Here is a 14684-nt window from a genome sequence, read left to right as displayed (position 1 = left end):
ATGTACTTTATGTATCTGGTGGTCTTCTTAGATATGTTTTGTATTGAAATGTCTTCGATAAGTACCAATAATCGAAAAAAAAATCCGATGGAAGATGAAATAGGCGATTTTGACCAAAGTTAGGACTTTTCTACAACCTAACATCACATTTGATAAATTTTATTACAACACAAATAGAAAGGCTCACCATATAAATCAACGGTAGGTTCTTTGATATGACAAGGATGCATTCAGAATTAATGTTTCCGTTTAGAACACTATTGAATCATGATACTTGACTTTTGCATTTTTAACTTAAATTCAAGCCATTAGATATAAAAAAAATAATTTCATAAGATCAACTGTAGGTTCTCTACAGAGCAATATAGACTACATTGTACTGTGGACTGTCACTGTGGGGAGGTATGTGAAGCTTTCTCCCAGTGCACCGTGATGGATCACCAACTAGAGCAGGTAATCAATCAATTTGATTGAAAAATGAGTGATTTAACTGATTTCAATGAGAAAAGTATTGGATGTGTGTGAAACATTTGTTGATCATCATTCAATCCTGGGCAACATCGGGTCTCCCTGCTCATTTGTATTCATAGCAATTCTTTTCAAAACAAGTACTCGGTCTTACTGCAAAAATATTATTCAAATCAATAAAACAAGTGTGACTTTTTGAAATGGTATCGTTTTAGTTGATGGGATGATTTAATCTGATATCGGAACAATTCATTTTAAAATGGCTAAAGTCAGAATGATTTACCTTAACAAAATTAAATTAATCGCCATCTTGGACAGTCTCATTATTTTTTCTGTGTTTGTGAAATGTGACAACATATACATACAAGCATGAAATGCCTTAGCATATTATTATAATACTAGCTGTATATACCCGGCGTTGCCAGGTCGAAACATATTGCCAGGTGGAAGGTTTAGTCACATAATATTTAAGAGACACCAAATATCCTGAATGATTAAAATTTTCCTGTTGGATTTATGGAAGAATACATTTTCGTCTATGAAAATCAAACGCGAAATAACTCATAGCTTAAAGGGGAAATAACTCTCATATCGTAAAGCTTACTTCCATTTTTAAATGCAACTAATGCCTGTTAATTATAATTGGAAATTAATTAAATTAAATACATATAAAAATAAGCAAATCAACATTAAATAAATATTTCTAAACAAAACAATTTTGTTACTAATAACTATTACTAACATAAAACTAATTAAAATAGATTTTTTTTAATGTAATATGTAAATGAGGTAACTTCTTAAATGTAGATTTCCTTTGAATTAATAGTATATATATATATATATATATATATATATATATATGAAGAGAGAGAGAGAAATCATGCTGGCATAAAAGTGTGTAAAGTTCGTTTTCAATATGAAAATTAATTTGTGAAACAGTGTACCGCTTGTATATATTAATTAAATTGTGAACAAACAGACAAGATTGCAACTTTATTATAATAGATAGAAATTTTTATGATTGTCAAGTGTATAAAGACAACCATGAAATAGTAAAATCATAGAATATATAAAAAATGGTCATTTTCTTTGAAGTGTCTTTGATGCCTTTTTGACATAAAACTTGTTTTATATTGAATAATTCACTGAAAAATACTGAATTTTTAAAAGAATTTTAAACAAAAATGTGTGGAAAAGATTAGCAGCATAATCCAAATAATACATTTATGACAAATGTTCATTTTCTTCTGATTATACCTTTGTTTTTGTGGGGGTTTTTTTTGTTTCGGTTTTAACAACCCACAGATGAGTCCAATTCAACATATACTTGGTTCTTCTGATAAACATGGACAAAAATATTATTTAATGTTCACAAAACGACTGAATATTTGGAGCAAAAAAACTGATTTTATTCTCACACATATATATATATATATATATAATTTTCAGAATGCGAGAGATGATATAATTATTTCCGCAGTCAAGTAACACTGCAGCTCACAAGAGCCATGAAAAGCAACAAACCGGAAGTCCAAGATTCTAGTTTCACTCTGATTTGGGCTCATCAGTTGAACACATTTGAACTTAGGATTCTGAAATTAATTTGTTTGCTAGCTTAGCTTGTTAGATCACATCATCCTAGCGAATGTAAAAATCTTACATGTGAGACATCGGCTTGGGTGTTTGTTGGTTGGATGACCCTTGTTTGAGATGAAACAGATTCATGTCATAGTCAGATTTCGCCATGGTTTGTTTGATCTGTGTTACTTAATAGACTTTCTTGCGTGTGGTGCTGTTACTCAAGTGACAGAGTACTTGTCACGTATGCAAGAGACTCGGATTTCGAATACAGAGTCCGGATGTGTTCAACTGAGGAGCCTAAATGAGGGCATAACTCAAGTTGTGGACTTCAGGTTTGCTAGCTTTCACAGCTCTTGTAAGCTGCGATGTTGCTTGACTGTGGAAATAATCATATATATATATATATATGTTTAAATTTCAACTGTATCTCTCATGGTTGATGGTCGCCGAATGGTTCGGGTCCTTGCTAATGAAGCCAGACATGACTTCTCTTGCCGCAGTTAGAATCTCTCGACTGGCATTAATTGTGGCATCCTGCACTGATGATTCCCAAAAGGATGAAACATTAGTGTCTGTAGGTATTTAATAATTATTATAGTAAATAATAATAATAATATATATATTTATAAGAGCTCAATACATATATATATATATATATATGTATATACACATACGAGGATAAAATACAATATATCACATGAAATGTCATGAAAATAGAATGCATGTAAAAAAAAAATAGGAAAATTAATCTCTTGTTTGTTTTTCCTGTGTATAATTATTTTTCCATTCTGTTTTTAATACATCATCTTTTATGTAAGACTAGCAAAAATGTTTTTTCTCCTAGGCAATGCTGCGTTTAAACACCCCTGCTCTATCTATGACACTGAGCATGCTGTGATTAATATATACCACTAACCAGTATTATACTGTATTATTAGTATCATGAATCTTAGGCAACGCCGATTAGATTTTCTTATATAAAACAGTATAAGAAAATATGATGATTTTGTTTTTCCCGGGCAACATGGATCATACCTGCTCTCTGGGCACTTTAGATTCACTAACATATTCTACTTACCAAATAGTAATTTTAATTACTACTACTGAAATCACCCAACTTAAATTAAGGAAGCCTCCAGGGCACTTCTAATATTGGAATTTATGTATGTTGCTGCTCCTGCTTAAAAGGCTCTGTGGACTGTCTGGCATTGATCTCCTTCCCCACCCTCTTAGGGGTCACGTGAACCAACCTATAAAAACCGTGGGAGATCAGGCGGCGGTCTTTTTTCGCCTTTTTGTTTCAACCCTAACTGGACAGTGGTTCTTCGTGCATAGCCCCTGAAGGCAGTCACTGAAGCCCCCCCCCCTTCTACTTTACGTTCCCAATTGAATATTTCATTCTTTCCATCCCAAGACGGTCATGCGAAGTAAACCAATTATATGATGAAATAGAACAGTTAACCGTCCACATGAAAAGAGCCGGAATTGAGTGATGAACACATTGCTAATCGAACTCAAGATAAGTTCTAGCAAAGCACGTTTTCGCAAACCTTCATTCATCTTCTTCATTCTGTATATTGTCTGTTTTCATTATATTGCTCACCCAGTAAAATTGCTTAAATATCGATTGCTTGGTTGTGTTCCCTTCTTACAACCTGTCGTCACATTTCTGATAAGAACTTAACTACCAAATTGTTGTTGCATTCTCACATGTGAGAATTGAGCTTTATTTCAGGGTTAAATTATTCTCAACATATTGCGAAAACTTGCAGAGATGGCGACGGGTTTGTAGAGGGAAAAAATATTAATATATACGAACATTATCTTCAACTGGAGTGTGTTTATTCAAAAAGGCTTGTTTAAATGTTTATTTAAAATATATATATATAAATTGTTCCACGTGCTCAACACCACTTCAAAAGAAAACTATATACAGGACACGAAAAATATATATATATACATAAACATTCTTCGTCTTGCGGAAAAAGACTGGCGCCTAATCTCCCACTGTTTTTATAGGTTGGTTCACGTGACCCCTAAGGGGGTGGGGAAGGAGATCAATGCCAGACAGTCCACAGAGCCTTTTAAGCAGGAGCAGCAACATACATAAATTCCAATACTAATTCTAATATTACAGTAATTCTTTACCTCCCCCCACGACCCACCAACTCGACACCCATCATAATTTAAAGATAAATAATGTAATTTCTGGAAGATTTTTAAGAATGACTCAGCAGTTTTTACAAATTACTACATAAAAACATTGTTTTCTTTAAAGGTTATTAGGTCATACATTGACCTCGTTTTAGCAGTTTTTAGTTTTCATGTTTGAAATAGGCCATGATGCAACCGGTTGGGCAAAACATTGAGTTTTAGGTCTTCCCCTTTTTTTTTCCACTTTAGTTAAGTGTACATTATGAATATTTGTTACACATGATGCATCTGAAAATTAAATTTTTTTAATGGCTTTATTTTACTTCTCTTCTTTAAATGGCCGGAAAGGGTTACTTTAAAATTTTGCCTCCCTTTGAAAACTTCGGCTGCGTTTTATGAAATCGACTTTCCAACCGATTAACACAATCATCTACTGCAATTATCATCTGAATCGAAGGGAGAAAACTCTTCACCAAAAGATACGATTACTTCCCTTAAAAAAATCTATTATATAAATCTCACCTGTCTATTTAAATGTATGTATGTATATATGTATGTTTGTCTCGCAAAATCTTTCGATAGAGGTTACGGATTTTCACGAGATCGGTGTAATTTTTAAGCTCGATCTTTCGATAGGTGCATCGATAAGACCGTTTGTTTTTGTTTGTTTTTTTTACCTCTTTTTCCTCTGGTGCGGTACGAGTTCAAGCCTGCTTACTACTCATATTTTTTTTTTTTTTTTTTGCTCAACCAACACCCTTACACACACCTCCACTTTATTTCCCACCTTTGCGTCACGGGTTCGAGCCTGCCTGCCTACTACAACTTTCTTTTTTTTGCTCAACACACACCTCCAAACACCCGGGCAACGCCGGCCACCCAGGCTAGTCTTAAATAAAAATAAAAATAGTTTACTAAAATAATTTCCTTTCATTCGAAATCCAAAATTATAATTGAAAAAGAAAAAAAGAACTATAATTTAAAAAAATTTTTTAAAATAAATTTAAGTATAATTTGAACTTTATGGCTGGAATTTGTGCTTAGAATAAAACTTAGACATAACTGATTTAAACAAAAAAAAAAAAAAAAAAAATGAAGATTTAAATTTTGTAATTTGGTCCTAACGATACAGTTGGTCCAGTTAAAGAAATAGTTTTCTTCAAGACATTAGAGCTGACTCTGCGTTTCACTCCGGGTTGGTAGCCACCCACTGTAACAACAATATCACCTAAAATAAAGAAAATAAAAAAGAATACTTATAAGATGGGAGGAAAAAAAAGAAAAAAAAAAAACATTCCAAACACAAAACATAATATTTGCTGCTTCTTTACAGAGGATGTCTATGAAAAAGAACAAAAAGGATAATATAATTTAATTTTATCTTCCATGATTTCTAGGTGTTAATATATTAGAGTGGTATAAATTGGAAAGATGAGTTTGAAATGCTAAAACCTATGCATTCTAAAAATGGTCTCAAATTCATTAAATTCAAGAAGCATTCTAAAAGCAACGTCTCCGATTATTTTTTATTCTACCAGAATGAATCAGAATGGATTGCAAATTACATTGTTATGGCTGAACTTATCCATTCATGACCTGAAGATTTGATCTCTCTGTTGCAGATATTGACAGTGTGAGACTCTAAGAAAGCAACCTGCTATAGATGTGCATTAGAACCAGGGATATATCATTGAATTCCTGGCAAAAGTGCATTGAGAATGGTGAGGACTATGTACAAAAATAAATTTTGGAGAACAAAAAGTCACTCGTTTTGATGGTACCACTCCCGTCTTCGTAGCTCTTCAACTTTTTGAATTTAAAAAAAAAAAAAAAAAAAAAAATAGGAGGCTTTACTTTTAGAATGAATCTCATATGACAAAGCACACTTTGGACACCCATGTACAGACATTGTTCATCGCTGACAAAAGTGCATTGAGAATGGTGAGAACTATGTAGAAAAATAAATTCTGGAGCAGAAAAGGTCACTCGTTTTGAGTTGAGGAAAAAAAAAAAAAGGTAGTTTTACTTTTGGAATGACCCTCATAAATAGAAGAAAAAAAGTTTTTGACTTTTTTGAAGAATCAGATTGAATTGGGGTAAACTTATATTAATGTATGATGTTACCAGCCGATTGGGCCCCTTCAATCTCCTTTCTAAGCAAAGAATAATTTTTTGCTAAATACTTAACATAATAGAGTATACAAACAAAAATTATTACATCCAAAATTTTTTTTTTTAATATCTGTCAAACGCTTTACTTTTTTTCATCATGCAGAGATTTGCAATAAAGCAAGAGTCGATATTACTTGGATTCATCGAACTACTGTTCTCATCTTAAGCGTCATTTTTATATAACCTTTGATCTGGTATATCTTGCTGAACTCTGGAATTTTTACTGTTGTACTCAGGAATTTGCACAGAATTTCAAACAGAACCTTTTATTTAATTCACAAGGGTTACATGCTCTTATTCTATCGGCCAGCTAGAGGTTCCACAATTGCCCACATTAAGGATCGAATCTTTAACCTTTACAAGAAGGTCACTTTTACAACAGAATTTTTCCAAGTATTCTAACCACTGCGTCACAAATATTTGCAGACAATTCTAGTATGAATTTTACGAGTCTTAAGTCTATTTTATTTCTAGATATAAATATCACTACTTATAACTACATATTATTATATATATGTATATAAATAAATATACATAGTGATCTACATCTGCTGCTATGTGGGTAGTAAATTAATGTTTGGACACTGCCTAAACTTGATTTGTTGGCACAAAGAACATCGCTTAATACGCTAATGGCAGTTTGTATATCACTTCCCAATATGCTCAACCCGAATTAATAGTTCCTATATCGTGTTAAACTCTATACTAGGTCTACTTAGTAATTGATCGTCACCCAACATATGTGCTGCTTCTTTGAATCGTCTTAACTCTCCATTGTTCTTCTGTCTCTAATTCAAACAAGATTTATTCATCAACATTTGAACAAGAAATTTAGAAACCAGTGAAATGATAAGGAGCATACTGTAGTATCTGTTCTGATACTACACTTCATCTTTTCTATTCTTGGTCAATGAGGGAAAAATCCTTCCAGACTGAGACAATTTCTTTTTGTCCCAATCCAGAATGTCCCCTTTTTGGGAGCTGGATTTCCCTCCACATTAAAATCGATCTTGTTTCTAACGCTGTCTTCGCAAAAAGGCAAGTAGAAGAGTAACCTATCTTGCCTTTGATAACATTTATTTGTCATATATTTGAAATTTTTGACCACTTTTTCATAACTCTGTGGATTGTAAAACAAACCCTAATTTTCAAACTGCTTTTTTTAACTGACAAATAATTTTAAAAAATCTGCAATGGTAAAGTTACAAATGTACACATTTACTCTAGGAATTTTCTAGGAAACTACTGAGCCAAACTGGCTGAAATTTTGTATGGATCTTTGTAATGATACAGTGCAGTGTACTAAGTATTATGGTATCTGTTTAATACACAGTTAGGGATTAATACGGATTAGTATTTAATGTGAAAGTGAGCACTAATTTAACCATATTCAACCATCAATTTAGCATAAAGCACACATTCTAAGTCAACGGTCTATAACTTTTGTCAGTTTTTAATGGGTTAAAAAGTTTAGTTTTGTAAATAAAACTCTTAAATAGTAAAACTTTTTCTTTTATAAAAATCTTTGATGGCAAAGTTATGAAAGTGCGTATTGTTTTGTAAATAAAACTATGTATATTTTTTAGGATATTAATAAAACTTTTTGTGAATAGACTTTTTTTTAATAAAAATCTGTGAAGGCTCGGTTATAAAAGTGAGTATTATTTTGTTTATTAAACGGAAGTAAAAGGTTAAAAAAAAAAAATCAACGTTACACCAAAATGAGTCTCATTCTGAGGTGCTTGAAAACTATTTGATCCAAAATATGAGCAAAAAAAAAAAAAATGTTAAACTTATGAACAAAAATAACTTCATTGCATCCTGGGATATGTTGTGTAGTTTTTGATAACAATCACCAGGTATGTGGAGGGAGGAAGTGTCACAAATCTGCATGTGGCTTCATATATACTTACCATTTTCAATTATAAATCCTTTGTGATCACTCCAAATCGCCAATTGTTTGGGTTGGATTGTAAATTTCAACCGAATATTCTGCTTAACTTTTAGTGGAGTTCGTTTGAATCCAGCCAGCTGTATTTTAGGCATTGGGGCCGATGGGTTTACCCATGAAATGTAGACCTGAGTAACCTGAAAACATAAGAACATATTCAAGACATGATTTTATTTATAAATAAATTAAAATGTGTGTGTGTGTTTGTTTGTTTGTTTTAATCTTTTTTCTTTCATAGTTTCAAGAAATTATTTTTCTTTTTCTATTTAAGTCGACAGAACAAAAATGTTTGTTTTTGAGAAGAGGTGGATTTCTCCCGAAATTATTAGAGATGTTACACCATCCCGGATATTTTCATTAATATTGTTAAGTGTTGAGACATTATGTTGAACAAAGATGGCGGTAGTAAATCAAATCGGCAAAGAATCAATGCAGTCACGATCTTGAGTGTTAAGTAATTCCTAAATGCAGGTTCGTGACAGAGACGACGGCGAACTGATTGAATCCAAAATTCAACATATTTTTATAGTAACTTTTGAAGCTTCTGATTGGTTGGTTATTATAATGGTGGTTATAAAAACGATCGTCGAAATCATTGGTGTCATACCCTCATTAGTAGTCAAAAACATTTTAACAAATATTTAACAGTAAGTTTTGTATTTATGATTTGATATGTGAAAGATCTTTTGAAAAATAAATACATTTTGTGAAGATTCATAATCCAAATATGTTTTCGATTGTTTGTTTTTTTTTTATTGTTCCTACTTTCTTTCACTTGACTGTGGAAACAATTACATCATATATTAATTCTCAACCTCAAGTTGAACAACTGTTGCTCAAAATAGCGAGATACTTCAAAAAGGCTGATTGGGAAGTTATCAGAAAACACATCAGAGATGCCCCATGGATTAATATATTTTCTCATCTCACTGAACAGTGTGTCAATGAGACAACTGAATGGTGTGAATCGAGCACGTTTCCACATGGAAATACTATACTGCAATGTTTTACTTTAACTTGTGTAGCTGCCATTGCGCAAAGACAGCATGCATTTCATCATCGTTGAATTGAGGACAATCGTTCTAAGACGTGATAAGAAAAACTAATAATGTAAAAGAAATTTCAAATTTTCTCATCATCTTCATCTACCTTTGCTTCTCTATCTGTCTGTAAGTGAAGTTTACCAAAATGAGATAATCATATCTTGGTGTAATTAGCCAATCATGATGTAACTGCAACATGATTAGTGGGTGCGATTCAATAAACCACCAGTGTCTTCTTGAGTTGTTCTCGTCAAATTATTTAACTTTTATAAACATAAGCCTAACAGCCTTAGATCTTTGGCAACAAGTTCAAAACATATTTTTACGAACATGATGAGCTAAAAAGACTTAGAAATGTAAAAAATTTCAAATCTCTAATCTACAAGGTGTTCCAAAAAGTAATGCCTCCTATTTTTTATTCTGCCAGAATGAGTCAGAATGGATTGCAAATTGTATTGTTATTATGACCAAGCTTATAATGAGTTTTATCATCTCTCTGTTGTAGATATTGACGTTGTGAGACTCTAAGAAAGCAATCCCTGTCATAGACATGCATCAGAAGCAGAGACGTATCCTGGCAAAAGTGTATTGAGAATATTGGTGACTATATAAAAAATATATTCTGGAGCACAAAATCGTTTTAATGGTACCAATCCCGTCTTCGTAACTCTTCAACTTTTTGAGTAAAAAAAAAATAGGAGGCTTTATTTTTGGAATAGCACTCATATCTATCTTTGCTGCTCTGTCTGTAGCTGAAAGTTATAATAACGAAAAAAAATCATAACTTGATGTAAGTAGCCAACTGTGATGTAATTAATTGTAGCGTGATTAGTGAGTGCGACTCAATAAACCACCATTCTTTTGAAGTTTGTCTTGTCAAATTATCTGCTTTCAACTTTTATAAATATTAGCTTAATGACGTCAGATATTAAGCAACAATTTCAAACATACGCATTAAGCCACTTGATATAAAGAACTAAAACAACTCCACCCCCTTTGTCAGAAACGTCAGTCATGGAATGTGAGAACTAATGGACAAAATAAAGAAGTGAGAATCATGAAGCTGCTGAAAGTAAATCCAATGTCCATTTTCTACTTCATATATCTGGTATGCATACTTCTTTATATATTCAAAACCAAAAGTCATTTAACAAGAAAATTTCACTTAAAATAACAGGTCTTGTCACCATAAGGCATACGGCAAATTTTATAGGACTGTGAAATCCCTGATCTAAAATAGAGAATTCATTTTATTCATGTAGAAAAATAAAATTCCAATAAAAATTTGGAGTCAATTTGGAAGTTAACAACTTCCTCGAACCAAAGTAATTTTTAAGTACTTTTCACACAATTGCATGCTTTTGCCATGAAAGTGTTGTACCAGCAGCAGACACCAAGATATTATAAAAGGAGTGTGTCTGAGCTCAAAGCTTGGCACCATCTCCTCTTGGATTGTTATTAGACAACACCCTTTCTCCACTATGATAACAATAATTCAGCAGTAGCAGCAATCAAACTGTCCTTCTTAGGACAAACAGCAACAATCAACTTTTCTATCATAGGACAATGCAACCAAACCTCTCCTCTTTGCTGCTGTCTGCATTCTGAGATATCTGCCCCTCTGTGCAGCTTCTTTGGTCCCTGTCCATCCAGCCTCTACAGGGCGATAGGAGCCTTCTATCATGTTTGAAAGTGACAATGTTCAACAAGCGAGATCGGAGATGCGCCTCTATACAACTCATGCTCTCTACCGATCCGATTTATCCCAACAAGATCAATGCTAGCACCCTCAAAATGTATTGCTAGATTGCCATGAATAACAGGGATATGCCCAGAGTGATGAAAACAAAGTTACTGGCCATGGTTATAGTCGTTTCAACTGAGGGCCACATCATGCCACCTCACATCTTCAAAATCAGCTTGAAAGTCAACACCAAAGTGTACCTGAATGTGCTGAAGAGTGTGGTGATCCCCTGGTGCAAGCAGGTGGCTGCTGGCAGATCCTGGGTGTGGCAGCAGGACTCTGCACCAGCCCACTATTCAAAGAGACCCAAGCTTGGCTTTAGGAGTGCTACGACTTTGTACCCTTCTCTCATTGCCCCCCACCACCACCACCACCATCTTCCTTGACCTGAACCCGCTGGACTACTTTGTTTGGTCATACATTGAGAACATTACCAACATGACCTCCCACAACACCAAAGTCAGTTCGGCGCTTATGAAAAAGGCATGCTCCTAGTTCCAGACCCGTATCGAAGCAGTGACTGAGTTTGAAAGTGGCTACATTGAATAGATGTCAGCTCTACTACATAATCAAGTTACCTGAATTGATTTTTTCAATAAAAGTTTTAAAATAAAGCTGTAGTGTTGCTTTCTTTGAGGTGACACCTATCGTTCCACCCTGTACTGCTATCCTTTTGAACTTCCTGCTTCCAGAATCATCATCAATCAACTACGTACAGTTCTACTTCTTCCTCTTCTATTCATGGTGAAATAAATGTTTTTGTTTTGTTTTCACTTCTTGCATGTGTCTTCTTTCTTAATTGTAAGATTGATCACCTTGATTGGAGTAGTGGCGCCACCCACACATCACACTGACCCTACCTCCTCGAGTGATAGACCATGCGACACCGTTAATGAAGTAGGAAAAGAAAACTATGCATGTACTTACTTCAGCGCCATCATAAGGACCATTGTTTTGGACATGAACGGAGAGCTCCACAGCTTGCCCCACAGTCACATTAGCTGGGATGACAAAGTCGGAATAGAAAAACTTTGAATAAGAGATGCCATAGCCAAAATGGTAAAGCGGTTCACCAGTAAAATAACGGTAAGTCCTGCCTTCCATTGAATAATTTGTCATTGGTGGAACCTGCAGCACACAAAAAAAAAAAAAAAAGAAAAAATCAAGTGGTTATGATAACAGTAAATGTCAACAATTTCGCTCTCTTATCCTAAAACAAAACAAAACTTCCATGAACAAAGTTTCTTTCTAAGAACTGTCCATCTGTGGAACACAATACCGTGCAACTGCTTTCCAGCTGACTACAACATGATCGTTTTTAAGTCCAATGTAAACAAATGCTAGTTGAGCTGCCTTTTTTTTTTTAAATAGATCCAACTGACATGCATTTATCTCTTATCCTTGAGTGGCCTTTGGGCTTTGATAAGTGATGACAGATTGTTAGAAAAAGAACAAAAAAAAAAAAAGAAAAAATTCACAAAATAGAATGTCGTTTGGAAAAACAAACAAAAAGAATTAGTCTTTTCTTTTATTAAACAAATCAAACTAAAATATACATTTTCTTTTTAATTGCATTTTCATTCAAAACAAGGCACAGTGCCACTTTGGTGTAGGAGGCTACTATATGGAGCATAAATTGCAGGGATTCTATGTAGGGAGCTGAGCAGCAAGATGTTTGTTTACATTACACTTGAACTTCTGCATGTCAGTACAGTTGGGGAAGCAGGAACCCGGAAGAGAATTCCAAAGTCTAGCAGTTCTGGGAGAAGAAACAATTAGAGTAGAAGGCTTTCTGGTCTCTGGGGATCTCTACTGTGTAGGGGTGGGATTTTGCTGCTTGTCAGGTTTGTCGGGGATATTTACGTTGAGGGGGTACAAGTGCTTGTAGTTCGTCAGAGCATCCATTATTAAAATAATTTTAAAACAAGGCGAGAAATGCAATACTTTTGATGGGACAGAGGTTGAAGCTTAGCTGACAGTTCGGGACCTATTAGGTTGGCGACTCTCTCTTGAACTCTGGCCAGGAGTGAGAGACTAGTAGCAGATGCACCAGCTCAAATGTGACAGCAATACTCTATACATGGGTGAATGGTGGCCTTGTAGAGAGACAAGATACTCTCAGGCATAAGTAACTTTCTAGCATGGTAGAGAGAGCCCACCTCTAGAACATCAATATTGAAACCGGGAGAAGTTTCATTTTATTACAAGAAATACAGTGGAATTACATTTAGCTTTCTAAATTTTTTAGATGAGGATTGATAATAGGTGTTACTTGGATTATTCAGACTACTGTTCTCATCTTGAGTGTTTTCTGTGCTGAGCGTTTTGGACAATTTTAGAAGCAATTTAAATCATAATTTCTTTTTTGTTCTGCTGTCCTACAAGTAATTTTCAGGAACCTTTCCCTTTTTTAAGCCTTCATTAAATGTAAACAGAGTTCTTGAAACGGGTAGAAAAACATTTTATATTGATAAAAACATGGACTTTAAGAATGGAATAATGTAAAGATATTTAAATAGAAGTTTATTATTCATTATTTCAACTTTTGAGTTACTTCCCTTGAAAATTTTCAATGTTTTATGCAAGCTCCAGCTTTCTGTAATGTCTTAGAAAAGTGATCTCTCATGTGACATATTCGGCCATACATATTAGTAGACCATTATTGCTTTTAGTCTGAACTTTGTTTGAGGTACTTACTTTATTGCAAACAAAAAAAAAAAAGAAGCATCTCCTCAGTGGCCGGACTCCAACTGTAACCCCACCCCCAACCACTTTTCCTTTGAACAGACATCGACCAACTACAACATCTACCACACACATGCACCACTAAAAACATGCAGCTCCAGTGCATGTTTACAGAACGATTTTTGATCAAGTAGATCTATTGTTGGCATTGGTTTCTCTAATTCTTCTTCTAGAACATACAACAGGGTCCACATGAAGGTTACCAACATCCGTCACGGACCTAGGCCTGGAAAACGCTGGGGGAGGAAAAAAAAAAGACAAAGGAAAGACACAAGTCGAGCAAGTCCATGGCAGAGAGGAAAGAAACCAAACGACCACGAGGTTGTTAGGGTCAGGCTATTTTTAGAATTGATGCAAGGCCGGACGCCATGCCGAAAGGGAGAGAACGAAAAAAGAGGGGAGTCTGAGTTGGCAATGGAAAGCGACAGATGTTTTTTGCTGGGCTCCGAAAAGTAAAAAGCGTTGAAGAGAGTGGGATTTTAAAAATGTTATGCGGTCGCATCTTACTGCGAAATGGAAATAACAAGGATCCCCAAATTGGACTCGCATGAGAAACAGGTTTGTGAATTTCTCTTCATCTATCCCCATCAAAAGTTTGTTTGTTTGTTTGTTTGTTTGTTTAACCAGCATATCATCAAAAGGACTTTTATGTTGTTTGCAACCTGGCAGATTAATTGACCGGATTTTATCGGCGCAAATGCATCATTCAACAAACTGTTGATTCCATCTCAAAACTAATCTCCACCCCTCCCCTTCCTCTGGGACTGATGGCAATCGCCTTTTTCTTCCATCATCAAACTTGTTTTTTTTGCTGTTTTCATTTCCT

General features: G+C 34.4%; 1 protein-coding gene across 1 annotated transcript in view; it reads right to left on the bottom strand.

Annotated features, from left to right (window-relative positions):
• Window positions 1-4960: 4960 nt before the first annotated feature.
• Window positions 4961-14684, bottom strand: part of LOC145286195 (uncharacterized) — an 80814-nt gene continuing 71090 nt past the window's right edge. Inside the window, exons 10-12 of the mRNA XM_080134992.1 lie at window positions 12041-12241; window positions 8289-8463; window positions 4961-5431 (exon numbers count right to left, since the gene is read on the bottom strand). Coding sequence (XP_079991118.1) covers window positions 5304-5431; window positions 8289-8463; window positions 12041-12241 — 504 coding nt within the window. The 3' untranslated portion in view covers window positions 4961-5303. The remainder of the gene's footprint in view (window positions 5432-8288; window positions 8464-12040; window positions 12242-14684) is intronic.

Source organism: Euprymna scolopes, chromosome 10 (genome assembly GCF_053919585.1).
Source record: "Euprymna scolopes isolate OS-2025 chromosome 10, ASM5391958v1, whole genome shotgun sequence".
NCBI classification, from domain to species: Eukaryota; Metazoa; Mollusca; class Cephalopoda; order Sepiida; family Sepiolidae; genus Euprymna; species Euprymna scolopes.
Note: the sequence above shows the minus strand (reverse complement) of the source record. Positions and strands in the feature narration are given on the sequence as shown.